This window comes from Durio zibethinus, chromosome 22, assembly GCF_047325235.1.
Source record: "Durio zibethinus cultivar Kanyao isolate XHJ-2024 chromosome 22, ASM4732523v1, whole genome shotgun sequence".
In the NCBI taxonomy this organism is placed as follows: domain Eukaryota; kingdom Viridiplantae; phylum Streptophyta; class Magnoliopsida; order Malvales; family Malvaceae; genus Durio; species Durio zibethinus.
The window spans coordinates 5,323,358-5,341,015 of NC_143183.1; the positions used below are offsets into that span (position 1 = coordinate 5,323,358).

At 30.9% G+C, this 17,658-nt stretch overlaps 2 protein-coding genes and 1 pseudogene across 2 annotated transcripts; all 3 read left to right on the forward strand.

Moving 5' to 3' along the window:
- The first annotated feature begins 4,037 nt into the window (after positions 1 to 4,037).
- On the forward strand, positions 4,038 to 8,613 carry LOC111307282 (receptor-like kinase TMK4). Its single transcript, XM_089751689.1, has 3 exons — positions 4,038 to 6,388; positions 7,236 to 7,785; positions 8,247 to 8,613. The coding sequence occupies exons 1-2, from the start codon at positions 4,129 to 4,131 to the stop codon at positions 7,748 to 7,750; spliced, it is 2,775 nt and encodes a 924-aa protein (XP_089607815.1). The 5' UTR covers positions 4,038 to 4,128; the 3' UTR covers positions 7,751 to 7,785; positions 8,247 to 8,613.
- A 2,600-nt stretch (positions 8,614 to 11,213) lies between these two features.
- Positions 11,214 to 13,293, forward strand: LOC111307826 (putative glucan endo-1,3-beta-glucosidase A6 pseudogene; annotated as a pseudogene).
- A 908-nt stretch (positions 13,294 to 14,201) lies between these two features.
- Positions 14,202 to 16,174, forward strand: LOC111307825 (Pentatricopeptide repeat (PPR) superfamily protein). Its single transcript, XM_022906092.2, has one exon. The coding sequence runs from the start codon at positions 14,321 to 14,323 to the stop codon at positions 16,151 to 16,153; it is 1,833 nt and encodes a 610-aa protein (XP_022761827.2). The 5' UTR covers positions 14,202 to 14,320; the 3' UTR covers positions 16,154 to 16,174.
- The last annotated feature ends 1,484 nt before the right edge of the window (positions 16,175 to 17,658 follow it).

The following is a 17,658-nucleotide window of genomic DNA, read 5'->3' on the forward strand; positions in this document are numbered from 1 at the left end:
GCATAATTTGAATATTTCAAGAACTCATGAACAAGTTTTATGATGGAACAAGCAACATGCAAAGTGAATTCAATGGTTTAAAAACTTTGATCATGAAAAATAAGACATTTGCTTATTATGTTCATTGTTTTGCTCATCAATTTCAATTATACTTGTAGCCGTGGTAAAGAATCATGTTCAAATTGCATTGTTTTCAATATTGTAACAAATGTAGTGAATATTGTTAGGGCTTTATGTAAATGAAACGATGTTTTTTTAGAAAAATAACTTGATAAAGTTGTTGAGGCATCACGAGTCAATGAACTTTCTATGATAAGGTGTTTAAATCAATAAATAAGTTTTCAACAAGCTAAGGATATACGATAAGGTTCACATTATGGGTCTTTGATAAATTTGATCCTAATGTTTAATTCCATTATTGATGTGTTTGAAATTGTTATAGAGGATGAGAATAGCTTGGAGCAAAGAAGTAGAGCTTCTGCCTTATTAGATTCGACTCAATTTTTTACTTTGCTTTCAACTTGCATTTGATGAAATATCATGGGGATTACAAATGAATTATCCTTGACATTACAAAGGTAAGATCAAGATATTGAGAATGTAATGCCATTAGTAAGAATAGCAAAGCAACCCTATAAACGATGAGAAATGATGAATGAGAATCTTTGCATAAGGAAGTTTCTTTATTTGTGGCATCAAAATATGGATGATATGTTTGTAACTCGTGAAAAACCTCAACACAATGCTCAAACAATGACAAATTTACATTATTATTGGGTTTAGTTGATTTACATTGTAATTGATATGTAACTTCAAGATCTTAATAATCGTTTTACTAAAGAAAATATGAAGTTATTTTTTTGTGTGGTTTCTTGAAATTATTGTGATTTTTGTGCAGCTTTTAATAAGGAAAAGTTAATCCATCTTGCTCAATTTTATCTAGTCAAATTTTTTAATGTGGAGCTACTAATTCTTAATAATCAACTTGAAATTATATTTTTTTATTTAAGATCTCATGATGAGTTTACAAACTTGAAAAATATAAGTGACTTTTACATAAAATTTGTTAAGTACAAAAGCACTTTATGTATCTATTGATATATTTGTAAAATTAATTTTGATATTATCAATTTCTAATGTATTAGTTAAAAGAGCTTTTCTTCGTTATAAAAATTATGAAAAATTGTAATTGAATGCAAATTTGTTTACGAATGATTATTTGATTACAGATAAAAAATATATATTTTCTAATATTGATAATAAAAAAAATTTATAATGTTTTTAAAATATAAAAACATGTAAAAAAGAATTATAATATGTTATTTCTATGTATACATAAAATAATTTTTTAATATATTTTAATTACTTTATATATATTTAATATTATATATATTTTTACCATCATTTAATATAAATTCTAAATCCATCCATGGGGATGGCAATGGCGATGGCAATGGCGGTGGCAAATGGGAGATGCAGACAAAAATGAAGGCGTATTAGGCGCTTGGCGAATTAAAAGGGTAGGGTTTTATATGTGACATGGAGGATGCCGCGAGGCTGAGCCATTCGAAGTGGCGCGTTTGAGAAAATAACATTCGTTAGGGATTTGTTGATTAAGACAACCTAGGACATGGGAACATAGACACTTGTCACTTATTAATTACATTATTTTAAAAAAAATTCATGACTTCTATAATTGATTTGAAAAATATAAATTTAAAATATATTTTTTATTTTTATTAAATTTATATATAATTTTTATTAAAATTTTACATCATATTATTTTTATTTTTATTGTATCATCATTTAAATTATAAAATATATTTAAAACAAGATGTAAACTTTTTAGATTTAAGATTATGATCAAGTTAAAATATTTATTTTTATAATTGATTATTATTTATAAAATATATTTGCTATTGTATTTAAAGACAATTAAGTCATTTTGGATTGAAAAAATAATTTTATGTTCGAAATTTTTAGATTTGATATTTTATTATTTGAATTATAATAATTTTGGATTCAAATTATTAAATTTTAAAAACAAATCAATTTAATATTAAATTAATTCATGTTTTGGATTTTTTTATCAAATTAGATTAAGTAATTTTCTCTTCCAAAAGTACAATCCAAAACGTAAGTAACTTTATAAAAATAAAAAAAATAATTAAACAAAGATAGTTAATTTCATCTAAGAACAAAAAAGAAAGAGATTTAATTTCCTCTTGGCAATGGCATGTAAGAAACATGGGCCTGGGCTATAATTTGTTAACCAAAATGCACACTTTATGGACCCCGGTCTAATTTTAAGAAATATGCCCAGTCTAAATTTAGTAAGCCCATGTAATTTATTAAAATTCAGCATGCCTCCCTTAATCATTTCGGCTTATTTCCTTTTACATGGTACGAAATTTTTAAAATTTAAGTTTTTAACGTGCGATGCCAATTTTTTTTTCTTTTATAAAAATTTCAGATTTGATCTATCGGGTTTATAAAAAAAAAAAAAAAAAAACCCTGCCAAGTTTATTATTAACCAGATCAATCGTATCTAACTTAAATTTTTCATACTAATTATGAATCCTTTCGTTATTTTCACTAAAAAAATATTTTTCTTGAAAAAAGTTAAAAAGAACCAAAAGTTTAAAAAAAATCTTTGTAAAGAGATTTCTTTTTTAGTTTTTAAATGATAATCAATATTTTTAAATTTTATGTCATAATATTAAATTATAGAATTATATAAAATATTTATATAATATCCTATGATTTTATTTTATAACATTTAAAATATTTTATTAATTCAATATTAATTCGAATCAATCAATGATTAAATTAACAATAAGAAAGTTGAAACCTCAAAAGGGCCCATATACAGTCCTATGCAGTTAGGATAAGCATACAACTAAAAGATAAATATTTTATCAATCAAATTAAAAAATAAATAAATAAATAAATAATAAATTTAATTATTTTTCGTATCACATCAAATATTAAAATTTATATATTTTATTATATTTTATATAATAAATTAAGTATGATAATTTATATTAATATAAAAATATAAAATATATATTTTTATTTTATTAAATTTATAAATAATAATTATTAATATTTTTAATTATATTATTTTTATATTAATTTTTTATATTATATTTATATTATATTATTATATCATATTTTAAATTATTAAATTTTAAAAAATAAATGAAAGAACAAAAGAGAGACGCGGTTACGCCACCGGAACAATAACATGTTCCAAAGGAGCCAAAAGGACTGCGGTATCTCTCTTGGTGGGACCGAACCGCCTCCCCACCTAGCACCACCATTATCGCCACCGAAATACCAGTTACTAGTTTTTTTTTTTTTTTTTTTCGCCTTGAAGATTGGATTTTTTAATAAAAAATATGCATTAATAATTAAATCAATTTTTATATAAAATAATTATTAGTATTACTAAATTTAATACTGGAGTGGCATTTTCTTTACATTGTAATTATATCAAATTAAATATAAAATATTTTTGGAAATAAGAATAATTTCATCGGAAATTTAACCAATTATTTATGAGAAAAAATATATTCCTATTGGTTTTAGATATTTGGTAAAAAATAATTAATAAAGCTAATTGAAGAATAATTTCTTTAACGAATAATTGGTTTTCAAACATAAATCATAATGGTATTAGTTTTTTTTTTTTTAGTAGTATCATTTATAAAAGAATTTCAATTTTTATTAATACTAATTAAAAGATTTTCTAAATAATTTAGTGTTACGAGTATAGTGATGTTAAATCAGTCAAAAAATTAATAAAAATTTCATGATAAGATAATAAAGCATAAATTAGTAAGGTTATTATATTTTTCTCTAATTTTAAAATTGTAAGTGAGTTACATTTTTATTTTTTTCTTTAAATTATAAAATTTAAATTTTCAATTTATGTACTAATAAAATAAGCATTTCTATTTTTTTCTCTCACTGTGTTTTTTTTTTTTTTTTATCATTTACCTCATTCTTTCTTTTCATTCACTAAAAATAAATTTAAAAAATAAAAAAACAGCGAAACTTATTCAGAAACAACTCAACACCTACGTTGTCGGATAATCGAACTCATTCGGTTTCCAAAAACCAAAAATGCGCAACAACCACCACGTCCTCCTCCATCTTCTCCTTTTTTCCGCTGTACTCTCCGCCGCTGACGACGGTGCAGCGATTCTAAAAATTGCTTCATCCTTCCGTCCAGCTCCCAGTGGGTGGTCCTCCACCTCTTCAGACAACTACTGCAAGTGGCCAGGCATAAATTGCGACAAATCCAACCGTGTTACTTCGATCAGCCTGTCTTCCAAATCCTTGTCTGGAAGCATTTCTCCTGACATCTCCACTTTGTCGGAACTGCGTAGTGTATCTCTTCAACAAAACTCTTTATCTGGGACCATTCCATCTTTCGCCAACCTCTCCAGCTTACAATCCATTTTCCTATACCGCAACGAGTTCACCTCGGTCTCTCCAGACGCGTTCTCAGGATTGACAAGTTTGCAAACGTTGAGTTTGAGTGAAAATATGAAGCTAGGTCCATGGACTTTCCCTGATTTATCCCAATCCACAAGCCTCGTCGAAGTTCAACTAGACAACACCAACATGTACGGTACCTTGCCTGATATCTTCGATTCTTTGAACAGTTTACAAAGTATTAGGTTGTCTTATAACAATTTGACTGGTACATTGCCGGCTTCTCTTGGTGGTTCCATGATTCAGAATCTTTGGATCAACAATCAGAATGGTGGGTTCACGGGTACTTTAGACGTTTTGTCCAGCATGACACAGTTGTCTCAGGTTTGGCTTCAAAAAAACATGTTTACGGGTCCGATCCCAGATTTGTCTAAATGTACGGGTCTGTTCGATCTGCAACTTAGAGACAACCAGTTAACAGGGCTTGTTCCGGAATCTTTAATTAATCTTCCGAATTTGAAGAATGTTTCATTGTCTAATAATAAATTGCAGGGTCCTTTACCGAAGTTTCCCAGCTCAGTTGTGAAAGTTGTTGTTAATGGAACCAATAATTTCTGTACGGATAATGAAGGTCCTTGCGATCGTCAAGTTACTACATTGCTTAAGATTGCAAGTGGTTTTGGGTACCCTGTTTTCCTTTCTGATGATTGGGCTGGAAATGCTGCTTGCCATTGGGCTTTTGTTACTTGTGATACACAAGGGCATGTGATGACGGTGAATCTTGCAAAGAAAAATTTGGTTGGGACGATTTCTCCAGAATTTGGGAACCTCACGGCCTTGAAGAAATTGAATCTAAATGATAATAACTTAACAGGTTCGATTCCTGATGTTCTGACTAAGTTGAGTGGTTTGCAGCTTCTTGATGTGTCTAATAACAATCTTAGTGGAGACATCCCAAAATTTTCGAGTTCAGTAAAATTTGCTTACTCGGGGAATAGTTTACTTGGAAAATCTGGTGGTTCTGGTGATGGAGGAACTTCAGGTTCTGGAGCATCTGGTGGAGGTTCAGAATCTTCAGATGGTAACTCAACAAGTGGTGGCAATGGTAAGAATTCGATAGCTCTGATTGAAGGTATTGTTGTTGGTGTATTAATTTTCGTTGCTGTTGTCAGCTTTGTTTCTTATAAGTATATTATGAAAAAGAGGCATGGGAAATTTGGTAAGATGGAGGGTAGTGATGCTGAGAAAGGAGTAGTTAAGAATGTGGCAATGGGTGGTGGAATGAATGGGTATGGAGGAGTTCGTGGTGAAATGCAAAGCCAAAGAAGTGGTGATCATAGTGACCGACATTTCTTTGATGGTGGAAATGTTGTGATCTCAATGGAAGTCTTAAGGCAGGTGACTGATAATTTCAGTGAGGCTAATATTTTAGGAAGAGGGGGTTTCGGGGTTGTGTATAAAGGGGAATTGCATGATGGCACACAGATTGCTGTCAAGAGGATGGAGTGTGTGGCAACAGGTACTAAAGGAATGAATGAATTTCTGGCTGAAATTGCAGTTCTTACGAAGGTTAGGCATAGGCATCTGGTTGCACTTTTGGGTTACTGTATTAATGGTAATGAGAGGCTCTTGGTTTATGAGTATATGCCTCAAGGTACCCTTGGTCAGCATCTGTTTCAATGGCGGGAAAATGGCTATACTCCACTCACCTGGAAGCAGAGAGTCACCATTGCCCTGGATGTCGCACGGGGGGTGGAGTATTTGCACTCTCTAGCACAACAAAGTTTCATTCACCGGGATTTGAAGCCTTCCAACATACTCCTCGGGGGTGACATGAGGGCAAAGGTTGCAGATTTTGGTCTTGTTAAGAATGCACCTGAGGGAAAGTACTCTGTGGAGACAAGATTGGCAGGAACATTTGGATATCTTGCTCCTGAATATGCTGGTAAGTTAATCCTGGTCTGGAAAATCTTTAAAATTTTATACAATCTGCGTATAGTTCTATATTTTCTATATCAAGATGCCCTTGGCAAATCAAACCTTTCAAAGTAATTTAGGTGCATCTTTAATGTCTCAATGTAGTTATAGGTGTTCCAATTCCCTGAGTACCTAAGCTGTTAGCAGTTAATGTGGTTGCGGCTCTTCATTGTATTATCTGCTTTAGACATGTCAAAATTGTGCTAACAAATGGTTTTTTAGACTTACTTTTCTTAACATCCTACTTTGTTCTATAGGGAGGGAAAAAAGTGGCAAACTTGGGCTCAAGGTTTTCCACAACTTGCTTTATAAGTTATGAGGCCCCAAAGAATATTCATTCTTGTGAGAAAGATTAAAATCATAGTTGACTGAAAGATAGTCTTCTTATTAGCATTCAGAATATTTGACATTTATAGAAGCATCTTTTAGTAGGCATGGTATGCAAATGTTTTTATTGGTTGTTAAATTGTGTTCTTTGGGTTTATTTAACCAGTCTTTTTGGTAAAACGGATAAACATTTTCTTTTGTCTTCTCCTTTTGCCCAGTTGTTCTCTTCAAAACATTGTCATATCCATAAATTTGTTCAGCAATTTAATTTACTAGGCCTCAGCCTTCTAGCCAACTGATGTTGAATGTGAATCATCCTTCTATAATTTGATGAATTTTGCTAACTGGAACAGCTATAAGTCTCTGCCTGATAAAATAGGTCAATTTTACACACAAGATATGCATTATATGCCCTTTTATTGTTTGGTTGAATGTTAAATTTCTAAAGACATAGACTTTTTCTTTCCTTTTTTATTCAATCTTAACAGCAACTGGAAGGGTGACTAGAAAGGTGGATGTCTATGCATTTGGAGTGGTCTTGATGGAGATAATCACTGGCAGAAAAGCTTTAGATGAAACCCTACCTGATGAGGAGTCACATTTGGTCACATGGGTCCGCAGGCTCCTAATCAACAAAGACAACATTCCTAAAGTGGTTGATGAAGCAATCAACTGTGATGAGGAGACAATGGCAAGCATCTTCAAAGTAGCTGAGCTGGCTGGGCACTGCACAACTCGTGAGCCATATCAGAGACCCGAAATGGGGCATGCAGTCAATGTGCTGGCCCCTCTTGTTGAGCAGTGGAAACCTACCAGCCAAGAGGATGATGAAAACTCAGGCATTGACCTTCATATGAGCCTTCCTCAGGCTCTACAAAAATGGCAAGCAGATGAACGTACTTCAACAATGTATGGTGATATATCATACTCCGAATCCCAGTCAAGCATTCCTGCAAAGCCCTCAGGATTTCCGGACACGTTCAGCTCAACCAATTGCCGGTGATGGAAATGCAATAACCAACATAATTTTTTGAAGAGGTATGTTCTGTAAAATTGTGACGAGAGCAAAAAAGCCATGTTGAGCTGCTGCAGCCCACTTGATAGCAAAGAGTATTATGGTTATGTCATGTTTATTAATTCAGATTGTTCTCTTATCTTTGTTATGCTAAACCTGAGCCAATAGAGCTGTTGTTGTTTCTCATTAAATTCTTCAAAAGCTAACCAATTCATTTCTTTTATTTGGTGGAGCATTTACACAGGAAAAAGGGTTTTGGGGGGGAGAGTTGGAGAAAAATTGTATCATATTCTTTAACTTTTTCCATTGTAATGTATAATTATTGTTTTCAATTATGTTCAATGATGTTTGCTTGGTGCACAACTTACTTTTTTTTTCTTCCCCTCCTGTTCTTTGCTATAACTTCTTCTGTTCTTTATGTTTTAATTTAACTTAAAAAAAATTATAATGCAAATGCTTAATCTGTTTATATTTCATGCTTCAGCTTGTAAAGAGTTTGGTGGTCCTGAAAGCTTGAAACTCATCTCACATGGCTGCGTTACACAGTTGCTTTGAAAGTTGGGAACTTTCCATTGAAAGGATGGCTTTTGTTAGTGCTACTGCACATGTTGTGGGGCTTTTGTTTCCCTATAAAAATCTGAAAATCTAATCTAAATGTGGATGAACTAAATTAGAGGTTGATTTGATGCTTCAGATATGAAACAATGACCAGCTGACCAATTAAATTATGGTTTGAAATTATGAAAATGACACCACATTTTTTTTTCTTTTTTTTTAATACTTATTTAGTTGGAAGAATATAAGCTGATCTGTTGATAACCTGATATGAATATGAGATTGTCTGTTTTTAAATCTGTCACAACTAGGTGCCCACAAAGCACAATGTGGTGGTTGAAATTCAACCAGGATTTCTTTGAATTGACTGCTTGAATAAGATTATTCATTACGTAAATTTGGTTTAGGTTTATTTTTCATGGCAGCAACTGCAATTTTTAACACCTAATTCGTAATTGTCTTTTTGTTGAATAGTGCATAATTTTGATCTCAAGGATTTGGTTTCACGAGATTTATTGTAAAATTTTGACCTAATTTAATCACAATCATAAAATTTTAATTTATAACAAATTAATAAATTTTATTTTAAATATTTCAATTGAAGAAATCTAAGTGCAATTAAAATTTTATTTTCCTAATTTAAATCGCGTAACAATTTCATGAGAATTCTCCTAAAATCAAATTCATTAGATCGAGACTTGAACTTTACATAAAAATCTATCTTTGAAATTTTTTTTTTTTTTGGGAAATTATGATAGTGTTAATTAAGGTTGTGCCAAACCATGTTTGCCTTAGAATTGTTATGGAAATTGGTTTGCCTAAATATTTGCTTGATTACCAATATTTTAGCATTACTACTGAATATATATATCCCATAAAAAAATTTAATGCTTAATCTTTAATTGGACTGCCATAAAAGATGAAAAGAAAAGAAAATAGAAACTCTTTCTTTTTCTTTTCTTTTTTTTAATTTTATATGAATAACACTCTTTCTAATACCATTTTAACTTCAAACAACAAAACTAGCAAAAATGGACCAAAAAAAAAGTTCAATCAGTTTGTTTTTGGAGGTAGGCCAAATTTAAAAGTTCAAGTGTAAAATGGGTCAGAAAATTATTTATAATATATTTTCTTTCAGATTTTAAAAATGAAAAAAAAAAAATTGGGACAAAGCATTGGAAGAAATTAAGGTGATTATTAAATTCTTTATAATTTTTTTTTTAATTACATCAAGAGGGCAAAACCCTAATACAAGTAAGAGAGAGGAGAGAGGTCTAGCTCGAAATCAAATCTTTGATGTTCTCTCAAACGATTTTAACTATTAAACCAAAGGTTTTGAGACATTATTTGTGATTTTATTTATATATTTGCTTCTCTTTGGTTTACTATATATACTTTTTTAATGTGTGAAATCTCATTGGTTTTAAGTTATATAATGAAAGCTAACTATCTCTTTAATTCTAACTCATTTGTGTAAATCAAACCCGAAATTTTTTAATTAAAATTTTAAAATTAGAGATGATTTACAATAATGTAGTAGAATACTTAATAAATTATGTAAAAATATTTTTTATTTCAAAAAATAAAAACTTATGATTCTGGGTTATTTTGCATTGTTACTACTTTTGTGTTTTATTTTTTTAAAAATTTCTATTTTATATTATTTTTAAAATATTTTTGTTGCAAAAATTTGTCAACCGAGAATAATAAGAAAACTTTATAAGGCTTTTAAATTTTAAAATTCAAGGATTTGAATAAATTTCTTATCAAATTTTCTTGGATCTTTTGATTTTCAAAAAGTAAAATGGCCTGGTTAATAGTATATGTACGATAATAGTGATAAAAATATTGGGAGCATTGTAATTTTTTTTATTACAATACTACAATTAATTAATTATAACAAAAAATTATGTAAGAATCAACCACAAATTTTGAGCTTTATATAATTTTTATAAACTTACATAATATTAAATTTTCATTAATTAATTGTATAAAAATAATTATAAATGATATATTCTCGAAAATACTTGACTATGATTAAATTGTAATAATAGTGCTGAAATTTTTTTCAAAATTTTAGAAACATCATTATTTTATTTTCAACAATATTTAAATTATTATTTTTATTTTTATTTTTATTTTTTGAACAAGGAGGTAGAAGACTTTATTTTAAAGCTAAGAATAAATTCCAAAGTTACTGATTAAGCCATCAAACTTTAGTGCATTTTTGGAAATTTGCAATGTAAAATGGATTTTAGTTTTCATTAAAGACAACTAAATATAAGAAATTGATGGTTATTTATTTTTTATACAAAATATATAAAAAAAAAAAAAAAAAAAACTCTTTTGTTTCATAAGTCTCATTCCATGTCAAGAATCATACAAGAAACTTTCATGATAAAATCTTAATCTCTAACCTAACAAAAGATAACCTTTTATGCTACACCTTCTTGGTTAATAAGCGTGGCATAACATTAAAAGAAATGGAGCATGTGTTATTATGTTAATCTCGTTTATAAAATTATAAAAATTTTATTAATAGTGTATCAAATAATTTCTCAAAGTTTAGATTTTAAAAGATCACAATATTAGTTTTATCTATTTTAAATTTATATTTAAAATACTATCAATGTATGTACGTTATACATTGTGAGTGAATCATGTAATGATATCTTATAAAAAAATTAATTTTTTAAAATTTTAAAATCTTAAAAAATAAATGCACTTAATCCTAAAAATATATTTAAATTAATTTTTTATAAAGAATCATTATGTAATTTAGTAATAGTAGAGCATCTAAGAAGTGCTTCAAATATGTAAATGCTATCTATTTTCTCATCACTAACGTAAAACCTAGCTTGAAATGATTAAAAAAAAAACATATATTCAATCCAGGAGAGAAGAGGACCCCATTTACACTTTGACATCATAATCTTGAGCTTTTCCTTTTACAAATTGATAAACTATGATTAATATATCATAGGTATATATCTGTGTTTCATGTCCTTTTTCTTGCTTGGAATAAAGAAAAGAACTTCGCTTTGTTTTGGAGGCACTCGCAAAAATCATTGAACTAAACAATTCTTCTTGTATGTTTGGAACAATCTAGCTACTTTCTACTTAATTCATCCATTCCTGGCTCTCTCTTCTCTTCAAAAGCACACAATCCTTTGGGGACAAACCATTCCATTACAATTGGAAAAGCAGCTGATCAGTAATGGCGCTTCTTGCTGTCCTCTTGTCTTCTCTTCTTGTTGTCTCCTGTAAGGTTTCCATTACCAAATGTTCAATTTTTTTTTTTTATGTTGATAGCAACAGTTTAATTAACACAGCTTTCTTTTGTGCTTTAACAGTGGCAGAAATCTCGAGCAAGATTGGAATAAACTATGGTCGAGAAGGGAATAATTTGCCATCTCCATATCAATCCATTGAGATCGTGAAATCCATGAATGCTGGCCGTATCAAGCTCTATGATTCTGACCCTGAAATATTGAAACTCCTCTCAGGAACCAATATCCATGTAGCCATTATGGTTCCTAACAATGATATAATCCAAATTGCTTCAAGCCAAACAGCAGCAGAACAATGGGTCCAAAACAACGTCCTGGAATACTACCCGGATACCATGATCCGATTCGTTTTAGTTGGCAATGAAGTCCTCAGCAACAATTCGGAACAAGATCAGACAATTTGGCCTAACCTTGTGCCTGCAATGCGTAGAATTAAAAATTCTCTGAGTGCTCATGATATTAAGAATATTAAGGTCGGAACCCCTCTAGCAATGGACGTACTGCAGTCGACTTTCCCACCATCAAGTGGTATGTTCCGGTCTGATATTTCGGATACTGTGATGGCACCGTTGCTGAAATTCTTGAATGGGACCAAATCGTTTTTTTTCCTTGATGTTTACCCTTATTTTCCATGGTCTGCTAATCCAATGAACATCAGCTTAGATTTTGCTCTTTTTGGAGGGAATGTACTCCTAACTGACCCTGGCAGTGGCTTAGTATACACAAATCTCCTAGACCAAATGCTTGACTCAGTCACTTTTGCCCTGGAAAAGCTTGGATACCCCAATATCCGACTAGCAATAGCTGAAACAGGCTGGCCCACTGCAGGGGATATTGATCAAGTCGGAGCAAATATCTACAATGCAGCCACTTATAACCAAAACCTCATTCGCAAAATGACTGCTAAACCACCATTAGGTACCCCAGCTAGACCTGGTTTAATCATACCAACATTTATTTTCTCCCTATACGAAGAAAACCAAAAGACAGGTCCCGCAACAGAAAGACATTGGGGCTTGCTGCATTCAAATGGAACACCTATTTATGACATTGATCTCACCGGAAAGCGGCCTGTCTCTGATTACAAGCCACTCCCTCCAGCTGAAAACAATGTGCCTTACAAGGGGAAGGTTTGGTGTGAGGTGGCTGCAGGGGTCAATATGAAGAACTTGCCATCAGCATTGTCCCATGCTTGTAACCAGGATAATCAGATTTGCGCAGCATTGAGTCCAGGGAAAGAGTGTTATGAGCCAGTGTCAGTATTCTGGCATGCAAGTTATGCATTCAGCTCATACTGGGCAAAGTTTCGAAGCCAGGGGGCAACTTGCTACTTCAATGGATTAGCCAGAGAAACTACAGTAAACCCAAGTAAGTTTGCTTAATTGTCTCCTTTTTCATTTTTCCTGGTTCTGTTCATTTTGTTCTTGTTAATGAATATGCAATCGATTCTTTTGATCAGGTCGTGGACAGTGCAATTTCCCAAGTGTGACTCTCTGAAGATTATTTGAAGACATTAATATTAACGTCTAGGAATTGGTCTTATGTTTCTTCTGTTAGACTACATTTATCTCATACTTTTGTAAGGGAAAAACAGTGTTTTCTAACATCTAATTAGAAGACAGGAGTTTCCTGTTATTGGAGTTTTTTACTACCTTTTCTTATCTCAACTCTTAGCTCAATGTTTAGTCTTCTAATCCGGATAATGGCTACTGATCCAAGTCTCTGCCCACATCAAGAATGAAAATTTTAATTGAGGCAACGTAAACTGAACTGCAATTCAATCAATTCTGTTGTTTTTTCAACACAGGCTCTTCCGTACAAAATGCCTATCACAAAAAAATTCTTGCGCAGAACAGACATGTTTTTGCCTACGACCGTTGGATTCAATAATAGGCTGTCTATTTTTCTATTCAGAAGTCCGAAATCTTCTTTTCCAATTAAAAAAACAAATACATGTTTTTTTTTTTTTTAAGTTTATAATTTCATTGATGGTATATGAATGATGAACTAATAAAATTTTGTCATGTTGAGTAACATATAAATTTTCAATATCTTGTATGATAATGTATTTTATAATTTATTTACCTTTTGAATAAAAATGAATTTTGATTTTTTTAAATTATTTTAAAAATATACAATCTTTTAAACTATTTTTGAAGTAAAAAAATTTATTACTAATTTTTTATAGATTTGACAATTTGTATTTTTTTATATTTATTTTATGTTAAATACGTGTAAAATACATACTAGATATAAAATATATTTTTTGAAAATTCGAAATTTAACTCAATTGATTTATGTAATTAACTGTAAGAGATTGCATCCAACAAGTTTACAATTAAAATCCCTACACCAACAACTCTTTCTCTTATCTTCAAGTTATATTGTTTTATATACTTAAATTTATATATTGTTGAAATTTTAAATTATGTTATTTTTATAAACTTTTTTGTTGATTTGGTTTTGTCAAGTTTAATTTTTTTTAAAAAAAAAAATCTTATTATAGCCCAAAAAAGATTAAATGGATTATAAAGTAAAACCAAGAATAAGATAAAAGGACTTAAAAAGCGGCCCAAAAACGCTAACAAATGTGTTTCTTTGCATCGGTTGCTTGGCCACGCAGCGCAAGCGAATTCCCCCTCGCCTATAGGCTATATCCCCCAATTTTGACAAAGCACAGCCTTTTTTTCGGCCAACAAGCACACGCTAATGTATGCCAATTTTTCACTATCTTCACCAACTCCAAAACTGCGCCAAGCGCCATTCCGCCGCTTCCACAAAACTACTCCATGCCCATCTCATCAAACTTGGTCTAACCCATTGTATACCTTTGTCCAACTCTCTCTTAAATGTTTATGCCAAATGCAACCTCCCTCAAGAAGCTCTCGAACTATTCGACGAAATGCCCCAAAGAGACCATGTTTCATGGGCTACGATTCTCACTGCTCAGAACCAAGCCAACATCTCCAACAAGACCCTCTCTATGTTCCCCTCCATGTTTTCACTTGACAGGTTGTTGCCTGATGATTTTGTTTTTGCTAGCCTTGTCAAGGCTTGTGGTAGCTTGGGGGCTATTAAAGAGGGTAAACAAGTTCATGGCAACTTTTTAGTGTCACCATATTTTGATGATGATGTTATTAAGTCATCTTTGGTTGATATGTATGCAAAATGTGGATTACCTGATGATGGTCGAGCAGTTTTCGATTCCATTAAGTTTAAAAATATGGCTTCTTGGACTGCTATGATGCATGGTTATGCTAGAAAAGGGAGAAAAAAAGAGGCTTTGGAGTTGTTTTTGAGGGTTCCTCTGAAAAATTTGTATGCTTGGACTGCCGTGATATCTGGTTTTGTACAGAGTGGAAATGGGATTGATGCATTTGGTTTGTTTATTGAGATGAGAAGGGAAGGGGTTAGCATAATCGACCCTCTTGTTCTTTCAAGCATAGTTGGTGCTTCTGCTAATTTGGCAATGTTGGAACTAGGAAAGCAGGTTCATGGACTTGTTATAGGGCTTGGGTACGAATCTTGCACGTTCATAAGCAATGCTCTTGTGGATATGTATGCAAAATGTAGTGATATATTGGCAGCAAGAGATGTTTTTAGTAGGATGTCACGAAGAGATGTTGTTTCTTGGACTTCAATAATAGTTGGGGCAGCTCAGCATGGACGGGCTGAGGAAGCATTGTCCTTGTATGATAAGATGGTTTCGAATGGAGTAAAGCCGAATGAAGTAACCTTTGTTGGATTGATTAATGCCTGTAGCCATGTTGGTTTAGTGAACAGAGGCCGTGAACTTTTCAAGTCTATGATTGAGGATTGTGGGATTAATCCTTCCTTGCAGCATTACACATGTTTGCTGGATCTTCTCAGTCGATCTGGATACCTTGATGAGGCTGAAAATATTATCAACTCAATGCCATTTAAGCCCGATGAACCTACATGGGCAGCATTGTTAAGTGCTTGTAAGCATTATGGAAATGCCAAAATGGCTATTAAGTTTGCTGATCATCTACTGAGCTTGAAACCTGAAGAACCTTCAACGTATATTCTGTTATCTAATATTTATGCTAGTTCTAGTTTGTGGGAACATGCTTCAAAAGCAAGGCACTTACTGGAAGCTTTGGAAGTTAGAAAGGAACCGGGATATAGCTACATCGATTTTGGCAAAGAAAGCCATGTGTTTTATGCTGGGGAAACATCACATCCCATGAAGGATGAGATTTTTGGTTTGCTGAAGGGGTTGGATGTGGAGATGAGAAGAAGAGGTTATGTTCCTGATACCAGCTCTGTTCTGCTTAACATGGAACACCAGGAGAAGGAGAGGCAACTGTTTTGGCATAGTGAGAGGTTGGCTGTGGCGTATGGGCTTCTTAAATCTGTTCCAGGAATGGTCATACGGATAGTGAAGAATCTTCGTGTATGTGGAGATTGTCATACAGTCTTAAAATTCATTAGTGACATAGTGAAGAGAGAAATTGTTGTCCGAGATGCCAAACGATATCACCATTTTAAAGATGGGAAATGTTCATGCAATGACTTTTGGTGAATTCATGTTTTTTGTTTTGAATTCCATTCTTTCCTCCATCCTCATATCGTTACATAATTAAATTCTCATTTCATTTAACGTTGTTTTTGAGGAGAGGTTAAGAAGAGAATGGCATACAAAAAAGTTTTCCTTTCGCTAAAAAAACCCTATAAACTATATCAGTTTTCTTAAATAAACCTATATGCTTTTATTGTATCCAAATAAACTTTTATATCTGAATTTGAATCCAAATAAATTCTTATTTCAAATTGAAGAATGATACCAGAAAAATGATTTATGTTAAGGGAAAAATTAAAAGTTTAAGAGCCTATTTACATACTAATTAAATGTTAAGGGTTTGTTTAGATGCAAATTAAAAATTAAATATTTATTTAAATGTAATAAGGTTGTACACAAAATTATAATAGGATAAGATAAAATGATATCATGAATAAGATAAATTAGATAATGTCATTTTATCTTATATTTGATGTATGTAAGGACTAAGATAGGATAATTTTTTTATTGGTCAAATTATCCTTCCTCAAAATTCATGTAATTTAAATTATTGATATAATTTTTAAGGTATAATAGGGCATGTAAGCTTAATCTCATTGATTAAAAATAATCTTACCAAGAGGATATAATCTTCCTTATAATCCTGTCTCTTTCAATTAGATATAAACAAAACATAATATAAAATAATTATCATACTATCTTATCAATCATCATATGCACTAAACATGATCTAAGAGTATAAAGACTTGTAGTAAAGTTGTAAAGTTTAAAGGTTTTTTTATTATTTTAACATATCCTTTTATTAAAAAGGATAAGAAATATACATTTTTATCATAAATTTTTAATTCAAATATTAAATGCAATTTTGTGTCATGGCCTTATTGAGATCACACCACAATTTGATTGCTATAAATCAGTAGATATTATAATAATAAATTATAATCATACAAATTGTTAAATTTAGAAATGTATATATTTATATCATATTTATTTCATTTAAATACATGTAAAATGTAAAAATTATTATATTATAATTAATATGATACATTGAACATGAAATAATTTCTTTTATTTTTGTAAAACTTATAATGATTTTTATTAAAATTTTAAATTTATAACTTTTGTATATTTTTTATCATATTATTATATCGTATCTAAAATTATCTCATATATATATATATATGTATTGAAATTAAAAAATTATATATATATGTATATTGAAATTAAGACACTTAAACACGTTATATATTCCTCCACATAAAGTCAACCATGCCAATTTCCCAGTTCACGTTTTACATGCCAAAAGAACGTGATGAGATGTGATATTTTTCTTTAATTTTGTTTTTAGTATTATAAACTTTTTTCAGTATATGTAGATTTGGCAATCTCACATCTTGATCCAATCTAACAATCCAATTATTTGTAAAAGTAACAAATAACTATAAATTTATTACTATTTATATTTTCATACTATTACAAGGCAAAATAGCCCTACGTTTTTTGACTTA